Below are 19,505 nucleotides of genomic sequence, written 5' to 3'. Positions count from 1 at the left end.
TAGAGACTCGTTTAATCAAGGGACCCGACGAATTGCCTCTTAAGGGCTTTCCAAGTGTACCCCGATACCTGCCTTTTCCAAGAGCTGCTGTGATTCATTAACTTTATTTGCTCCCACCCTCCTACGCATTTCTTTTGGGACAAAAGGACTCCATTTGTCTAATGCACATAAAAGAATCTTAACTGAAAGATTCCCATCAAGGAGGAAAGACCAATCCATCACTGCCCGTCCCGTGACATACAGCATTCATTAACCAACAGGCACATGAACTTTGGGAGGAAAACATCCAGCACTTACAACCAGCAGACCGGATCCCTAAATTTGCTGGGTGAGATCCACCCTCCTGCAGAAGACAAAACTACAGAACCCTTACGTCTATTTTAACCTTGCTACAAAGGACTTCACGGGGGCTTTAGGCCAACTGATCTTGCTGGCCTAAGATGAAGTTCCATTTGTGCGACTTTATCATGAAAACATACCAAAATTTTTCTATTTTGGGCATGGGGCATGGGCCTAGAAGGAAACAACTGGAAATTATTTATTTATCGACTACCTCCTGCTGCGCAGGCAAGGGCGAGGACATTGTATTTCCACAGTGACCTGTCTGTCGGCCCAATCCTGCTCCTCAGAGCCACGGGGCTTGGGCAGCTCACTGTGTCATTTGGCTCAATCCTATTGTCTTAATTTCTGGCAGCGGCTGCCTGCCTGCCTCTTCCAAGCCAATGGAGCGCAGATGGTGCTTGTCCCTCGTCCCCGCGCTGGGGGCCCTGGTCCCTGCCCCACGGGTAGCGTTAGCATACTCATGCACTTGCAGGCAGGATGAGCCCAGTGAAAAATAAATTATTTTTCTCATCGAACCTTGAATTCTTTTCTAAAGGAAGACATCACAGATGAAAGTACCGTAGGACCTGTTCATTAGACCTCCACCTATCATTCCTAGCCGTTTTTCATATAACAATCTTCAAAATGACACAAAATATGTCCCTCTGACTATTAAATGGACTATCAGTGGAAAATGAGGACAATGGCTGATTAACTCTTATTTTATGAATGGAGACATTAAGTGTAATTTATAAACAAACACAGATGTTAAAAAGAGCATTGCATGAATTCATCTCTTTCCCTTGCCAAAATGAAAAGCTAAAAATACGTTTCTTTGGACAAAACCCCAGTTTGTTCCGAGGACAGAATGGGTGATACTGATACAGTCTCAGCAGACTGAGAGTATTTCCAAATAAAAGAAAACCCCTGAAGATTTTTAGCTGTTAGGCATCAATCAGCTTCTAACTCTCTCATTTACAGGATGGAAGTCTGGCTCCAGAGATTTCCTCATTGATTTTTTGTGGGTCAGAAATTTAGTGTTTTTTTACTGTATATTTCTGTCTTCCCTCCAAATACAGCCAAATAAAATCCTGGAGAAAAATAAGGGCCATGGGCAGAAGTGTTCCTGTCTCCCGGCAGCTTCAACACAGCACCAATGCTCCACGGTCTCAAGACAAATCTTCACCGTGGAAGACCTCCCATTCTCTTGCACAGGGGTCTTGTCCTCAAGATGATCCACCATCAATTTTAAGCTCTTAAAGGCAGGCTTGACTTCCAGCTTTTAATGGAAAACACTCTAAAAAAAAATGTGGTTCCACAGATCTGCTCCAAACCACTTGCTGCGCTCCCTGGACTACAGCTGGGCATCTGCTCGCCTAGCTGCTAAGCACACAGGTTTGACTTCAAGAGTTCAGTACTCTCTCAAGAAGAGTTGGGGGATGGGGGAAGAAAAAGAAAGATAATTAGCTGCCTCATACTCATCAAAATAAGTAGGTTCCCTCAACAGCGAGTAATTGTCAATGAAATCATATTCCTAGGTTATGCACTTCGATTTTGGGGCAGAAAACCAGCTGGAAAATCATGGAAAGAAGGGCAAGAATGGCCTTCAGGAGCTCAATGAGTCCATGCCCTGCCTTATGACGGAATCAACTACAACTACAGTATTTGTGACTGGCATTTCTCTAACCTGTGCTTAAAAATTACTGCTAATGAAGAAACCATGAATTCTTCTAAAAAAAAAACCTAATGCTTAACTGCATGGCCAAACTGGTTGCGTTTCTTCTATACTTCACCTGAATTCTTTCTACAAAGCAACAGAAATGCAAAAAGAACTTGTAAAATCCCTTATTGCAAATACTTCTGTCATCCTCATCTAAACCTCCGTTGGCAAATCTGCAAGGACACTTAGAGGAAAGGATCTTCAAAAAGGGAGATGAAAGGCATTCATTATTTTTCAAATTTAATACAGTGTTTGTGGCAAATAGAAGGTTGGAGAAGTTCTCCTGGAAACATTTTCATGAGCTCACGTATAGACAAACTATTAGGGATCCAATGGGTGTATAGAGTCTTTGATCTTTTATTGTCAAGTTCCAATTCTGTGCTAAACTGCATTTATTATAACATTTTGGTTTCACTGCACAATTTGGGCAGACTGTACCAAATGAGTGCATAACGGCAATGCCACATCATTAAACAGTATCCGTTCTTTGCTAATAATGACTTCTAAATTAATGGGAATATTTTCAAAATTAGCTACCATTTGACAAGAGCACGAATGTCAGAACCCAGCCCATTCTGAACTCGGCAACTTTTTGCTGAGCCATTGGGATCAAGACTCCATAAGGCACAAGGCATCACTATGTACTTTGAAAGAGAGATTTTCAGCGCCTGAGGTAGCAACCATCTCAACTGACTTTATGCTAAAAATTAAAATCACACTCTAGGTGTGCAGGCATCGGAATAGCACAAGTATAAAGATCCTGAGGAGACTGCTCTCCCAACCTTTGGGGCATGCAGCCCAGACCTCTACAGAGGACTACACAACCATACACACGTAATGCTATCTTATATGGCTAAATCCTGCAGAGAAAAGAAAGAAGAAAAGGAAGGCTCCCACTCACCTACAGTCCTGCCTGGGTTTAGGGATGTACCCTGGGTAGGCACCCTCCGTGATCAGCTTGCACATCCTGCTGTCTCGGTCGGAGGGGAGCAGAGTGCTAGGCTTAACAAGCAGTCCAAGGCAGTGATCAAATGTGTTGCGCTCTTCTGGCCCATCCTCCGTGAAGAAGCAATGGCCCAGGGCATCATAACCCACGACATCCTTCACCTGCATGTAGAAAACAAAGGTCAGTGTTCAGGTTTCATGCTTCAGCCACTGCAAAATAAGAAAGAAACTTTACAGCAATGGCACACAGGAACCTCAATACCCTTTTGAACTCGGGGTGTATAAGCAAAAACCAAAGCAAGATCACTCTCTGTTCTTAAGAGCTTATAGTCTAAGCAATAACTCCAACACTTAAATTTAATTAGAATTTGTCATCACCTAGGAAATGCTCGTTCTGTTCTTTTGTCTGCCTGTGAAATCAGAGGCTGTCTTAGCATGAGGCTGGAAAAAACATGGGGTGGGGGATGAATGGAGGATGTTAGATGTTCAAATCACATCTGGGCTCATTCATCTTCACGTGGAGTTACATGAGCAGCTACATAAAATGCATCTGAAAAATGCAGCTGAGCTGAAAAAATATTTTTTCAGGCTATCAGAGAGGCGGCAAGTTGTTTTCCAGACAGGCTGGCTTGTTTTAGGTTTGACCTGATCCTTTTTTCCAAGTTGTTGACAGAAGCTTTACTTGACCCTGAGACAAATCAGCTGGTGTTAATCAGGGCTGTTCTGGTTTTGGTTTGAATGTTGTTAACATCGGGACACTGTTGTGTTGGACAGAACAATACCCATCACCCCACTGAAAGATCTGAGAAAACAATTTCAGGAGCAGATATGTGAATTCGAAGCCTAAGGCCAGGACTGGCTGGGAAACAACAGCCCTCAAACACACCGTGTCCAGCAAATCAGTTGTTACTGGATATGCCTGGGATGTGGAAAATTAATTTCAGGTCTCCATTGGCCAGGTGAAGTGCTGGCTCTCCTGGGCGCTCTCCTTGCTCTTCCCATCAGCCATCACCCATCAACCACCGTGGACTTAGGAAACCTTCCTGGCAAAGCTTAGCCTGACACCAATGTGTTCTTACTAATGCTTCTGATGAAATAGCAATTGCCAAGGGGCAAAAGACAATATTAAAGTGGATAGAAGACCTATTCTTTATGGTGCCATTGAGAGACCTGGGTACTCAAGCACCTGAATTACTTTTTTAAACACGCCTGAGACGACTCTGTCATCTTCATGCCTCATCCTCAAGGCAAGGAGCACCAATTTCAAAAAAAATTCCAGGACTAGTGTTGAAATGATTACAAATATGTTTTCACATAAGAAAGAACACTTTGTTTGCCAAATCTATTACAAGCTTACATCTGCACACACATCTATTATGTATTATCCATGTTCCAGTGTAAATACTCAAATCTCTGAACACGAGTCATCACAGTAAATTAAACACAGCTAAAACGACCTGCAAAGTGGTGCATTCCATTAAACTACCTCACTGAAATTTACTGCTAACTTCCCCCATCTAATTAGATGAAAGCTTTTGCAAGGTTGAGGCTTCTTTATTTAGGTGTAAAACTATGTATGTACTCCTTGTAAGCACGAGCTGTCCCAGCCTTGTAATTGTAAAGGTTTGCAGGCTAGGAGAACATTTCAGAAGAGTGACTTATCTTCAGAAGAAGTTTTCCAACATGTAGAGAAAGTCTTAAGCACAGAGATGTGAGAACTGCACGGAAAATGCCACTGAAATCTATTACACACAGTAATATCGGAAAGACACGTAAGTAATGGTGCTGTGACATTTAGATGATGGAGAAGGTTTCCTTCGAGAAGTATTAGCCACTTTCTATGACCATTTGTCTTCCCAGCCAGCACAGCACTGCACCAAGACTGGTACATGAAAACCTGTAGCGACCAGACTATAGCGGGGGCAAAGCCCACCTCTGTGCACGGGGAGGAACATCCCAGGGGAACGCACCTCCCGGTACGGCGAGAGGGGAGTGAAGCAGAGAGAGGAGAGCGCCCTGGCAGAGGGGCTCAGGGTCAGCAAATGCCCGTTGTGCTCCTAACTCATGCCTGAAAGCCCACAGAACAGCACGGAGTTATCAGCCAGGGACCTGGTCCCTAATGTATTTGTTGCCCTCCGTTTGATTAATTTCTTTCCCCATATCTCATCTCTCGGTCAGCTCTGACTTAGTTTCCTGTGTGTGTTTTCATGCATAAGCCCAGTACTGAAATGTTTGGATAGCAAATGAGATGCTTGTTCCAAAATCATTTTTCCAATGGATTCAATTTTTGATCTGATTAAAATATTCCTAATAGTCCGTAATCTTACTTTAACCATGAGTAATTTATGGCCAGATAATGCCCTTCATGGTAAAATAACTGCTGTGTATTAGAGCTGGGTTACTAAGAGCAGATACCACTGAAGCAGTTAGATACCAACCTCTTATTCCATGAAGCACAGCTCTCCCCTGAATTCTGCCAGACTGTTCATTGACCTCCACTTAATTTCCCTCCCCAATGGCTGTTTCCATTTTAGCTTGCACCCTGGGACCCAGCGGAGAGAGTGGGAATCAGAGCAAAGTTTCATCCCTGGGATTGCAGTGGCGTAACTAGGTGGTTTTTATGGCCAATATATTAAAGAAAACATTGGGTAATTATTGCGTTTTCAAACAATAATTATGGTGAGAAAAGAATTTCTACAGATTTGTTTCCAGAAGGACCCTCTGTGCCTTCCAGTGAATATGAATTTGCAGACAAGTGCAGAATAGCCCATCAATGGGAGTGAGGTAATGTTGAGATAGTGACTTTTAGCACACTGTACAGGCCCATAGAAGAACATTTCTGTCATCAGGAATAACTGGATACTCTTATCTCCTAGTGTTTTCAGTATGAGTATCTCTGAAGTGACATGAGAAAAGTGATAGCAAAGCAAGCAGGGAAGCCTGTATGTAAATTACCAGCCTGCTTTAATGACAATTAAAAATAACTGACATCCCTCTCCCATTTTTTGAAGCATTTGCACAGGTGCTCAACCATGGTCACGCAAGAAGCCCCTCTAAAATCAATGGATTAATGTTAAGGACATCATTAAGTGCTGTGCTATGCTGAGGTTTAATAGCCCAGCTAGATTTTTTGTATGGCTGTTTCCAAAGTGTGGTTTGTGCACATCATCAAGGCAAATTTTCCCTCAGTCAAGCATGCTTTGGATCTACCTGATCTCAGAGGGAATGAATGTTACCTGGGGAAAGACGGAGCTCATTGCTGTTTGCGCAAATGGTGCCCATGCATGTAGAAACAGGCAACGTTGCCCAAGTAAAAAGATAATAGGCAACTAGGAAATGTATAGAACAACTATTGTAATCCTCAGAGACCCATGTGGGTGTCTGTGAATGCATCTGGGATAGACGGAAGAGGAAAGGAAGGAAAACAGAGTCAGAAAGCAGATGAGGAGATTGTGGTGGGATCACCTGATGAACCAAGGCATGGAGCTGCTGACGGCAGATGTCTATCACAGAGCAGCGAAACAACATTTAAGTGATGCAACCTTTGGAGCACATCTTCTGTGATGCAACTGAACAAACTTGGTCAGATTGCTTTGTGTCACTGGGGCTTTCTTTTCAGCTGTCAGCAATAATTACACAGTTAAAATAAAAAACGGGTAAAGTAGTAGGAATAGAGTTTAGTATTCACACATTTTGATAAACTATAATCAACAGGGATTGAATTCTTGACTAACATTTCAGATTGTAAATCCTAAGATTTCTCTTGGGTGCCTTGTCACAGAGGCAAAGCACGGTCATTTAGGGATTTGTGGCTGTTGAGTAACAGCAAGAGAATCAAGCTGCTTTCATCAACTACATCAGCCTGTCTAAATTTCATCGTGCCATCTCAGCTGGAAAAGCCTGAGCACATGGATCCCTATGACATGGATCCCCTACGGCACAGTTGTCACTTGGAGAAAGCACAAGAGACAGAACTATTTCCAAATGCTCTATATGAACCCATCCATCTGACCGGTAAGAAAAATGCCAGGCTCTGGATATTTGGTTTGGCAAGCATTAATCAATAGGGAATTACGTTAGCTCCAGAAGCAGGGCTTTAGCTGGTCTGCAGCTCATCCGCAGCGGTGCAACCTCTGTGCAGCCGCAGAACGTGTTTATGGTGCCACTGGTAACAGCCCATGCTGGTGTGACAAATGAATGCCGCGACGCTGCCCTTCCACTCTGCACATTAATCGTACCCTGAGCCCCCGTACTGGAGACTTCGAATTGGGAAGATGCCATATGACCCTGAACGCCTTGTATAATTTCATATAGTAGGGTGTCTTCTTTCTTCAGAAGCCGTGTTCACTTGGTAGGTTTTTAGGATTGTGCTATAAACTTCGAAGGACAGAGGTCAAAACCAAAACCTCAGATTCATAAATAGCAGATAAAAGCTGCTCTGCTTCTGGGGCTGCAATTTCAATGCCCTCCCTTCAACTTCTGTGCATTTCAATTATGCCTGCGACTTTCCCTTCCAATGTTGCCACTTTTAGAGGTTGTAGCCTGCAGTCCTTGCCAAAAGGAAGACTGTAAGACGAAGCCCTCCCTGTGCTAGAGTCAGTGAGGGAGGAAGCATTCATCAGCCACCAAAGGGCAAAAATCATGTCTTAGCTAGGTGTTGAAAGCAAATGCTATTGCCCAAATAAGTTCAAGGAAGAGAGATTCTTACAGGCTCCTACTATGAGATCGTACGGCAATTTTAAAACAGTGGTATGAACTCCTAATGCACAGTGACCATCCAGGTTAAAACTGCCAATGATACGTTTTCTCTTAAAGCTCTGTTATATGTGGTAGCAGGGCTCTTGACTGTACAAAGGCTCCTCTTCAGGGCTCTGATGCACTTTTTTTTCATTTTGGAATACACTGCGATCTCACTGACTGTGTGAGAGTCCTTTGCCTACAGAAATCTTGTCATTTTAACAGTCAAACCTGATGTTTATTTCACACCTTTCGCAGCTCTGCTTTTGGGATAGATTTCTGCACGTTTCCTGAATATGGGTAAGGAGAACCCATCAGAGGTGGGATAAGAGTGAGGATGAGGAAAGCCTTTTGGGATCATGTGCCAGTCTCCAGGATGCTCAGGAAGGTAGTGTTGTTTTCCCTCTACATCCTTACCCCAAAGAAGGCGGCACCCCTACATCTGGGGAGAACCTGAATGTGTTCTTACCGTCACTGATGTGCTGCAACTTGTCTCCTAAGCATAGGTAATTTTATAGATTTATCCTAAAGGATTTCTTGCTTTGGAGAGCCACTCTGACAAATCAGAGCTCTGTGAGTGCTTAACGTTGTGAACAGCATCACAAACACAAACTTTTATGATGGGAAAGATGAAGCACACTTAAACCTTCTGATTATCCTCTTTAAATGGCAAGCTGTCTGTCTATAGATAGATCCAACTACTCATTAGAGACGGGCTGGTCTGCAGACATTGCTGCGCACAGACAAAAGCTCTGCCTGCTCTGAGTCACACACAGCCTACAGTGCCACATTGGCCTCCTCCTTTTTAATGCAGGTTGAAATACGCCTGGAATATATAACCACATAATCAGGACGGGGCGAAGAGTCAGACACTAGCTCTAACAATAAAACACATCACCCTGCAATAATTGACCTGTATTCATGCTATGAGGAAATATTTTGACTGGTGCCTTGATCGCTAAGGTAGACATTGGTGCTTCTTACCAGTAAACCATTGGATCCATGGACTGTGACACAGCGGGAGAAGGTATGGTGGATGGAGACATCCTTCACGTACGTTGGAGGGTTGTAGCCTCCTTTCTCATCCACATCTCCAGCCATATGGAAGTGAATTGGGTAATGTCCCATTGTCTGCTGGCCCATATATTTCAATTCTAGACCTTCAATATGGGTAGCCTTAAAATCAAGACCAATCTGAAGAACAAAGAACATCAGTCAAGAAACACAAAAGACTGTTGAGGGAAAGAAGGAGGGGGAACACAGGGACAGAGAGATTTCCTGTGTGGAAGGGAGTGTACGGCTGCAGGGTAAGGGAAAGAGGGTCGTGGTGGCTAAGGGGACAATAGATGCTCTGTGATCCCACCGCTGCTGCCATGGCTACATTTGACTTAATTTTAGAAGGAAAACCATTTGCATTTGATGTTTTCCATGAGATTCAGTGAGCTGGGCTCAAATCAAACTCCCTGGGCTGAGCACCAGCAGAATCTGGGGAAAACTGGGATTGGGATGTGGAGACTGTATCTCTGCTGGGCTGAGCACCAGCCTGGCTGGCTGAGCAACGTCTGCAGGGACGTGAGATGCACTTCAAAGCCAAGGGCCAGGCAGCAGCAGCGGGGTGGATGTGCTGCACTGTGGGGAGAGGCTGTTTGCTCAGCAGCTGACACGAGAGATTTTCTCCTTTCCTGGCTTCCTTGGTATGTGAAGGTGTGGCTGGGTGAAGGCAAGTGCAAGGAGAGGGCTCCAGCCCTACCTTGATGTGTCCCCCAAAGGTGTCGAAATCAAAGAAGGAGCATAACTTGCTGCTGTACTCATAGCACTGTCTCTCCATCTCGCCCATCACCATGACGTTGCGGCTCAGCAGCCCCACTTCTGCCCGCATGTCAACGCCATCAACGACTTCCCCAACGTGGAGGTATGCTGCTTTCCCTAAAAGAACAAGATCCAGTTTCAGGGTTACTCTGCCAATGCTGCTGGTTTCCCCTTGTGCTTCCTGCGGTGGAGTTGGCCTGATAATGAAAGCAGTAACTGAGTCAGCAAAAACTGTTGGCCGACTCCTCAAAGGAGGGAAGGCTGCAGCACAGGTACCACCCAAGGTCTTGCTGAGATATTTGTAACAGAGGAAGTGGGATTTTTGCTCTTAAGGTTGCTTGATTTATCCAGGGAGTTAAACTGACGGTCTGTTAGACAAAACACGTTTCCTACCTTGAAAAGGAACTGCGATCACTCAAGAACCTTTTACTTTGGATAACAATCAGCCATGTATGAACATCCAGTACAAAGAAAAATGACGATGTAGCTACGGAGGAGTCCAAATCCCCAAAGTTAGCACAGCACTTCCTATAGCGAGACATGGGGAGCTGCTCAGATCCTACAGCACTGCTCACAGGCCAACGTCGGTCTGATCCTGCTAACGCCGTGGCTGTTAATCTAAGCAAGGAGAGGACTGGGCACAAAGCCTTGTGGAAATTGTGGCTTGGATCAATTGCAATCCCTTATCCAGCTCGTGGGCTGCAAAACCTCCCGCTGCCTGCCCTCCCAAACCTTGCAATTTCAGATCCTCCCGCATGTCTCCAACTTGCTCTCAAGGCTTCCCTCTGCCCTGCTGTAGTCAGAGTTGATAGGATCTTCCATCTACCTCATGCCACAACTCCTTTTGCCAAGACAGGTTGCTCATAATCTCCTCCACATGCACACCTGGCTCCAATAAAGGGTTAAAAGCACCGAAAGCCTTCCCTGGCCTGACCAGAAAGGGGTGAAGTCCAGGCAGTGCGGATGTCTAGAAAGCAAAATAATCTCTTTGCTGTAATTTCATTCAAACATATTCACGCTCCCTCCTTCCTTCCGCGGCTTTCTGCAGAGAATGCAGTTGGGAAAAGGTTCATCTTACTGACTACATTCTGTATTATTCCAGTAAAAATAAGTAATAAACTCTTTAAGTAAACACTGAGCTTTAAGGAATGCTACACTTGCATGTATTTAATTTCAATGGAATCGTTCAAAGCAGTAATTAGAAACAAATGGCAAGCCTGAAGCCTGGCTATTGCTGTGAAGTGCTTTATGCTTAAGCAGAGGTGCCAAGCCGAGGGGAGGATTCTGAACATGGAAACAGTCTTGTTTTTAACCAAAACACGATGATTTGACTTTGTAACAAAGATAAGCACACACTATTCCCTCCCTCTCTCTCCTGGAGCTGGGAGCAGTGTAGTTCGCTGGTAATACTGGGATTTGGGAAGGGTGAGTGCTCCGCCTTGCTCCAAGACTGCTGTGTCCATGCTGCTACGCCTGCCCTCTGCCTTGGCACCTCCGCCTTCAAAATAATGTGATCATGTGAAAATACACTGTTAACTAGAGGAGTGGTGATGGCAGGACAGGTGGATGCTTTTACCCGGCGCTGTGGTGGGAAGATGAGGGTCCTCCAAGCTCCATGCTCAGCCCCAGAAACAAGGGGCTGTGTGGGGCCAGGGGTCTGCACCTTGCCCACGTTTGCAATTGCCACCCTAGAAAGACCCTGGGCTTCCCTGGGTTGCTGCTCTGAAGCCAGCGAGCCTCGTCAGGTGTGTGGCCAAAAACAAGACCCTGTCTGTCCAAAAAGCAGCTTCGCTTCCCTTACTCACATACATTTAAAAAGCCGCTGCAGTGAGTGTCCCCCACACGAGGATACTCTATGCTGGACCCTTGGGGGAGTCTGCTAAGCAACACAGCGTCTCATTATGAAACTGTTTCTAAGCTGTTATTTTTCAGTTTCCCCCGGAGCTGACCTTTCCTTGATTTACTGAAATGCAGGAAGGAGTTCAGATAATCATAAGAACATCCTATTTCAAGCCACATCTCCAGGATTTGTAGCAGTGAAATTAGATAGGCAGTTTTGTTATTCATGTGCTGAGCTCTAGAATAATAAATGTCATGCTTGCACGTATTTAATTTAATTTAACACCAGTCCAGACATGCAAAATAGTGTAAGCACTGACAGGAATGTTAAATACGGACTAACCAGTTTCTAAATATAACTTCTTGGGTGCATGTTTTTTACTTTGTGCTTTTGCTGACTTGACTTGTTTGGAGATAAAAGGAGAGATGGAAAGGAATTTCCTTCCAACGTAAAAGTGGATTTTGAATAATAGCTCCTTTAACAGAGTTTTGAAAACCAAATCTCTCCTTGAGGCAGCCAGACATTCAAGCTCCCCGTGGCAATGGGGCCGTGCTCCTGAGGTCGCTCACGGGAGACAAACCCTGGCACGGGAGCCCCCAGGTGCTGTAAATGCCTGCTGGAAACCAGCATCCCAGCACTGGGCACATCCCACGGGGCCGGGAGCACCATGATAGACATGCGGCACTTTGAAGGAAGCCGCTGGGGCATGTTTAGTGATGACCATGAAAAAAAAACCAAAAGAGGCAGCTCCATGGCGAGTTCAGGGAGTTCACACGGGGACGGAAGCTGCAAATTTGAAGTTAGGCTGCTCACAGCCAGCACGTGGAGCCTTCCCAGGGAGCAGCCGCAGCATCTGAGACCCTGGGCACTGACCATGGGCAAACCCAAGCCAAGGGTTTGCAAACCGGCACTGAAGTGGTTTGATACTAAAAAGGCAACACCGTGCTTTGAATGCAGGAGGAATGCGTCTGCTGCTTCAGCATCAAAGCCGATGCCTGTGATTGCCCAACCACTAACAAGCCCAGGGGTCACTGATTCAACATCTCCTCCTTTGGGCTCATTCTTCCTGCATCCCTCACGGATAGACGTTGCCTCGCCAGAAAGCCAGGTTTGTGCCATGTTATAATCTCAACCAAACAAAGCCTTGCAGTGACACGCATTACGTCTTCCCACAACAGGCCTGTGTGATGGACTAGGAAAAATGCCCTGGGTTTGCTGCTCTATTTGTCATACCGGTGCCTCTTGTTAGCAAAATGTAAATTCACAGGAAACAACTTCACTAATGTGTGGGCTTGCCTGGTAGAAGTCTTGATTCAGCAAAATATGATCACATTTCCATGCTTATTACTCAAGACAGTGACTATTAAAGTCACCAGTTGGTGGTAAGGACAAGGTAATTATTAAAAGAAAGTATGCATTAAGATAAACATAGGTGATCCACTAATCAAGGGCACGCTTATGTCAACACAGCAATTCAAAGCAGAGTCTCTCCAAACTGTACAAAGCTCCAGGAAAACCTGCCATAACTGAACCTAGTCATAAAACCTGGGGTCTCAGGCCTTATCAAACCTAGGAAGGGTGGAATTTTAAAACTATTTCAGCTGCTACAGATGTGGAAGGGTGCTCGGCTCTGGCGAGTTACACAGATGTCTCTCAAAACCCTCCCAGGTACACTCATGCATTCATAAATGCGCTGGCTCTAAATGACACAAACTGCTAAATCTCCCTTTCAGAAGTGAAACAGGCACTAGACGGTCTGGGTTTGGTGAAGATAAAGTGGAGCTAAGATGCTCCTGGATTATTTTTTTTTTTCTCTAAAGAGGCTTTTGTTCTCCTTTAGGCTCTCTAAGGCTAAGACCTTCTCTCTCATGGTCTTTTAACATTTCCTAAACAAGCGTTTTTAAAGAAACATTAAATACAAACTTGTCTGTTCAAACCATGTAATCCAGTGACAGTGAATCCTTCAGGGCATCTTTAAAATCAGTGCAACTCATTGTAGATGCCAGCCCAGACCTCTGTCAGATTTCGCATTTTTGCCAAACATTTGTCATCACTGGTGGTAATGCCCCTATTGCTTATATTTAATAACCAACAAATGTTCCCACAGGGATCCTGTCAAATCCTCATTATTCTGAATTATCTTGACGGGCTTTGCTATTGCATCCCTAAGCCGCAAGCCTGTAGCGCAACCCAGCACGGTTTGGGTGAGCTGACCGGCTTCTTGAGTCACGCAGTACAACCTGATGTCTTAACGAACAAATGTTCCTCAAATTCACAACTTTTACGTGGAAAATTAAGTTTCCAGTAAAAAAGACATAGAGCAGAAAGGATGCAACTTTACAAGGAGTTCAGAGCTAACTAAGCCTTCTTGAGAGAGTTTCCTGCTGGGTAACTCATCCTATTATAGCCCTTAAACCCTTTTCTCCTTCAAGATCCTGCACGGTGTCCCGCAAAGGCTGGAAATACACCCTCCATTGTAGGAGTGTGAAGAGCCTTGAGTTCAGGTGGATATTATTAAGTGTATGCTTAAATGCTGTGTTGGATCAAAGCCTCTGTAGCTGTTTGGTTTCAAGGCTGAAATGAGTGGACCTTGCTGCTGCAGATAGGTGCGCCAGGAAGATTGATGTGGACTGAGGGCAGTGCATCTGCTCACGCTGGCTTTAACTGAGCACTGAGAGGTCTCTGCAAGGTCTATTAGTGTTTTATCCCCAATGGCAGTGTCACACTCTTTCCTAAGCCCACTCCTGTCCCACCTCATGCCCTCTTTCTGCAGCAGCTACTCAGCAATCTACCAACACACTTCTGTAAATGCTAGGTTTTACGCCGCTGGCCTTCCAGTTTTTCCTCTCCTTATCCTGACATACAAGTTCTTGCAGCTGGGATGGGAAGATTAGGCAGGTCTGGTGGACAAGCAGGTCAAATCCTTTCTTAAATCAGGCTTAAACTCAACCCTTCCGAACCACTATGTAGAATTGCGCACGTTTCTTTCAACTCTGCTTCTAGGCAATGCCCAAAGGTAGAAGAAAGAGCTCTGAAAGACTGTTAGAAAGGGCCATTTCATGACATTTCCTGCCCAGCCCTCAAGCAGCGGGGTTGCCTTAAAAAAAGACTTTCCGTCAAGTTCCAGACAAAATGATGCCAACTTCTGAACGAAACCTCCTAAATCTCTAACAGTATCTGAATTTTGACAGTGAACTGACTTCTCCCACCCTCACAGCACAAGGTGAATGTTGAGACAGGCTGGGAAGTTGTTAGACAACTAAGGATTTACATTTTTAATTCAAAGTTCTCTGCATGAACAAGATCACAGTAAACTCCGTATCTCTATCGTATTTACTACCCAATAAGCAGGATTTAAGATATGTGTGCTTGTAATCATGGATTCACCAGTCTAATTGGGATAATTGGAGTAATTATGCCAGGCACAAATAGCTTTTTCATACTACATCAAGAGCACAGAGAAGCAAAAAAGAGCATTTCATCATTTTTGTTCCGTGGTGAAACTTATCAGCGTTGGTAGTAACTTCATACAGAGCAACCAAGATGCAGATAAGACTTGTTTCCCAGGGAAACTAGACAAAATACTTGATCTTTCCTACTATCCAGTTCTATCGTAACAACACAACCCTTCCTTCCTTCCTTCCTCCTCCCTCCCTCTGCCCTCTGCCGTCGTCCCTCCCCAGGCCTTGTGAAGCTGGAAGATCAAACGGTTTTAATCTGTTCCCACAGAGAAAATAATCTAGGCACAAAAATGACAAGCAAAAAAAAGTTAAACAAAGGAGGCAAGCGGAGAAAAAAGTTCCATTTAAGTGAGCGACCGTTTGACGGGGAGCAGGACCTGCAGAGCCGCGTCCTCACACAAACCACACTTACTCATGGGAGCAGCAGTTTTGACATTAGTGTAATCACTCCAATAAAGGACTGCACATGATGAGTACCTGGATGCCCTCCCTCGCTTTCTACACTGAGATTTGCAGAAGTCCATAGTCAGACAACTAAATCCTACTAAAACCTGATGGGAATTTAGTATTAACTCTCTTAAGCTGTTTTGAAAAGACCGGCCTCTAATCAATCCATTTCTAGCACGTAAAGCAAGTATGAGTTTTGAGCAGGAAGTATCAAATATAAATAGGACATGAGCTAACTAATGAGTTTGACTTATTTGGCACAATACACTAAACCATGTCTATTAAAATATTATTAAACGATGAGAGCATCAATTATAATTAAACCTTGGTATGCCAAGTGGCTGCCCCACCAAATTGTCTGTCCACAAAGCGGAGGTTTTCTGCCTTTTTTTAAACAAAGAGACTCTTAAGTAGTTCAGACATGACATTTAGGTTTTGTTTAAAAAAAAAAAAAGGAAAGGAAAAAAAAAAGATAAAAAGGGAAATAAACCCTCACGGGTAGGAATGGTTTTATCATTTGTCTTTCAAAGGGCAGACCTTTGGAGTTTTCAGCTGCTAAGCTAAGGCTCTTAGGAAAATTAGGCCATTCCACTTACTACAAGTGATATCCCTCCGAGATGCTGTATATAGATGCATCTGTGCGGAAGTCATTTTTTTCAGAAGAAGCAAAGCAATCTTGACTGTGTCACATAGGGAAAGGCGGGCAGACCTTTATCACAAATGTCTTCTGCAGGCAGTCGAGAACTGAATGCAGCCGCGTGAGCGCAGGCTGTGCACGGGCCGCCCACCTGTGCTGAGGCTGGACACCAGCCCACTGCTTGCCACAGCGTCTGAGCCGCTGGCACAAATAAAGCCCTATTTAATGGTGGGGCAATTAATTGATTCCCAACAAGTTTCATCAAAGTCAACGCTTGGATCATGGGAGGTTCATACACGCATGCCTGTGCACAGGCAGGTTTCAGTGCGAGCCAAGATCTCAGCGTGGTGGCTTTCACCTCCTCCAGGGATGAGGACACCTCAGAACCCACCACCGTGGTACTGCCACCCCCCTGGCAGGGCCGGGGGAGCACCGGCAGAGCTGTGCAGGCTACAGGCATCATGGAGTGGAGGAGGCATGGAGAGCACCCACCCCCTGGCTCATTAGTGCTCCTTATTCTGGCTAATTGCATGTCATGGCGCAGGGAAACGGATGAAGTTACACCATGGCTGGGCATAGAGCAGCTCAGGAAGCACCTCCTCCTAAAGACAGGGGAGATCTCAGCCTTGCCCAGGTTTTATTTCATCTAGACTGAACTTAGAATCAGGCAGATTATTTTATTTTCTAGAATGAATGTGCTGTTGTTACAAGAAAGTTGGATGTGATTTTTATTACTGGACCAGATTTTGCCTTGATTTATATAATCAGTGAAATCCCATTGACGTCAATGGAGTTGCCTGGATATAAGTAAGGGCAGACTTTGGCCCTGGTGTTCATGTCATTTGTGGTAATAAAAGGAATGTCCTAATTCTCCTAGAGAGTAATCGGAGACCAAGAGCACAATTACTTTAACAAGTGTTTCCACTGCTTCTTTACTTGAAATTCACATGAATTTTTTTGTTGGTTTTAATCCTTTATTAATTTCCTTGAACTAACTTAGCTGCCATTGTTGTAGAAGATAAATGTAATTACATGAACTTCGGAGATCCTTTAGATTATGGGAAGCCTAAGAGAAAGATTCCTATGTCATCTTTATTTTTACTGACAATCTTCCAAGATCATCTTCATGATGTGACTTGTATCACACTAGTCTGGTACAGTTTTTCCAATAGCTCAAAAGTTGCTCAAGAAAAATACTCAACTTGGACATGTGTCTTCTTTGAAATTACTAGTCATTTTAAGTCATACGCCTATGATACATTCAAACTGTGAATAACATTTTTCTTGGCTTGATGAACATCTCTTTCAGGCCATCCAACAATGAATGGCTAGAGATTTGTGGGGAGGCAGTTGCCAAAGGAAGATAATGGCGAAGTAGCTCATTTCACAGAACTGAGCAAACTCCCTGGTGCATTGGATGTTCCAAGAGCCCTCATGGTTACTGAGAAAGATCTTACTGTAAATGCAGACAAAACCTCTGCCTAGAGCAATCGCCGCTGCACAAGCAAAAGGTAACCTAACATGGATGATTTGACACCAGGCAGATGCTGCCTTTGAAATACGGTCTCAGCTGTTACGTACTTTTATCTTGGAAAATAACTTTCGCTTTTGTAAATTATAGCAATTAAAAGCTCTTGATCTAGTCACAGAAGAGGCAGTTCATGTGGTATTTCCACGCTCTGTTTTTCATCGTGCCAAAATCTAGTTCTAGAAGGAAAAGACCACTTCACACTCTCAAGCGGAGATGGAAATCTCCCGCCCTGGATTTCACTTGTATGCTCATATCGGTAATAGTCTGTGCTTCATCATGGTTATGCTACTGAATTGGACTTAGTATCTGAAGGCCACTTTACGATCATTAGTCTGCAATCTCTTTTCATCAAAAGCAATTTGTTCTGGTCACCTTCAAGAGAAAAACGCTGTGGCTCTGCAAAGCTGCTCAGACTAACGCAGGCAGCGCCCCACCGACTCCATCTCTCCCAGAGCTGTGGCTCAGGACAACCCGCTGGCCACGTTGACGCCAGAAATGTTTGGTTAATACATCACCTCTAAGCAATGCCGTCTAGAGACACAGTAAAAGAGAAACAGTAGCTTCAGTAGTACAAAACAGTATTTCTAAAATGCAAGATTACAGTTCTTGTTAAATATAACTTCCGTAGGAAGATAGCCAGCTGCACATTACTTCATAGCCTTACAATCTCATGGTCTGCTCCTGCCCTAGCTCACTCTTCACATCAGCCCTGCTCATCTCCTGCTTTCTAGGAAGTGATACGTTTTCAAATACAGTCACGTAAAAATGGATATTTCAAATACAGTTTCTCTTAAATAAATACATCCATTCACTAGTGTGCTTGGGTACAAAAAACTGGAGTCAGCTATGAAAAGGGAAGGCGGAAAGGAACCAGACTCAAGTTAGGTGGCTTTCAAGCACGAAAGGCGTATGTTTCCCAAAAGCATCTAAAAACTAGCCATCAAATTCAGACGTCTTTCAAACCTTTGCAATTCTTAATGGAGTTACCTCAATGCAAATGACAGAATTCGGGTACTGCACCACCAGCATGACAAGATGAAGCACCTTACCTGCTACTTTGACCTGGGTGGGTCTGCAGGCCGTGCAGGGCAGTACTTGGAACTCCTCCGCCTGGTACATGGAGTAGTCAGTGCTTGCAACCACCAGCCTGTCTCCGGGTTTCCATGAGCTCACGTCATCCACCAGATTCAGGACCGTGCTGTTCACATTGGTGTCAATGGTTACCGTGAGCTTTGGTTTCACTGAAAAGCCAAAATGGAAGGGTGGAGAATTCAGTTAATCTTATCAGAAAATGCTTGCTCTTTTTTCTTTTTCTTTTTCTTTTTTTTTTTTTTTGCCTGGAACTCCACCAAAAATGATGATTTCCTCATGCAACAAAAAATAGTTAACTCTTCCAAATATGCTTTTTACTGGCTTTGGCTTGGAAAGCAAGCAAACAAGAAAGTGTTTTCCTTCAGTTGCAGGCAGGTGGATTTTCCACTACCCCAGGACTAAATTTAAATGTAGCTCTTAGTGGCTCATTTTCACCACACCCACTTAGCAGCAGCGCTTGCGGGCGCTGGGCACTGTTATTGACAGCAGCCAAGTGGTCTTTAGCGTAATGACTGTTTTTTCCAGCAAAACACCCGTCTTCCACCCTCCGTTTCCCGCCAGCTGTGAGCCAAAGAATCCTAATGACCTGTCTAATGACCAGGTTAGGCACAACGGTGCTGGAATTAATAACTACGAAACAAAGTATTACTTTCAAAACCTGTTGTCTTCGCACGCTCTGATTGACTAATCCTACCTCATCCCAAAATGCTTTAGCAAAAGACAAGATATTTACAGGAAGGGGCTTGCCAAGTATTTGCCATAGCCTTGCTGGGTTTTTGAGCCACCACCCTGTTGCGTCTGTTAGCGTTCAGGAATTTTTCCGGAGATAAATCTTCAGCTGTTTTATCTGTGTTTGTGTCAATAGCCCAGCTGAAGTTTTAGCTTGGGGAATTACTCAAGTTGTTCTTACACTGAACAAGAACCAGTCATTGGAAGACAGTATGTCTGCTTTTCCCTGGTCCGGC

At 44.3% G+C, this 19,505-nt stretch overlaps 1 protein-coding gene across 3 annotated transcripts in view; it reads right to left on the bottom strand.

The window, feature by feature from the left end:
• CEMIP (cell migration inducing hyaluronidase 1) overlaps nt 1–19,505 on the bottom strand; it is a 114,516-nt gene that overhangs the window by 22,858 nt on the left and 72,153 nt on the right. For all 3 annotated transcript variants that reach the window (XM_054214722.1, XM_054214724.1, XM_054214723.1), the window contains exons 11-14: nt 18,498–18,689; nt 9,474–9,649; nt 8,708–8,917; nt 2,943–3,148 (exon numbers count right to left, since the gene is read on the bottom strand). In XM_054214722.1, coding sequence (XP_054070697.1) covers nt 2,943–3,148; nt 8,708–8,917; nt 9,474–9,649; nt 18,498–18,689 — 784 coding nt within the window. The remainder of the gene's footprint in view (nt 1–2,942; nt 3,149–8,707; nt 8,918–9,473; nt 9,650–18,497; nt 18,690–19,505) is intronic.

The sequence above is a fragment of the Rissa tridactyla genome, chromosome 9, assembly GCF_028500815.1.
Source record: "Rissa tridactyla isolate bRisTri1 chromosome 9, bRisTri1.patW.cur.20221130, whole genome shotgun sequence".
NCBI classification, from domain to species: Eukaryota; Metazoa; Chordata; class Aves; order Charadriiformes; family Laridae; genus Rissa; species Rissa tridactyla.
This window is presented reverse-complemented; position numbering and strand designations above follow the sequence as displayed.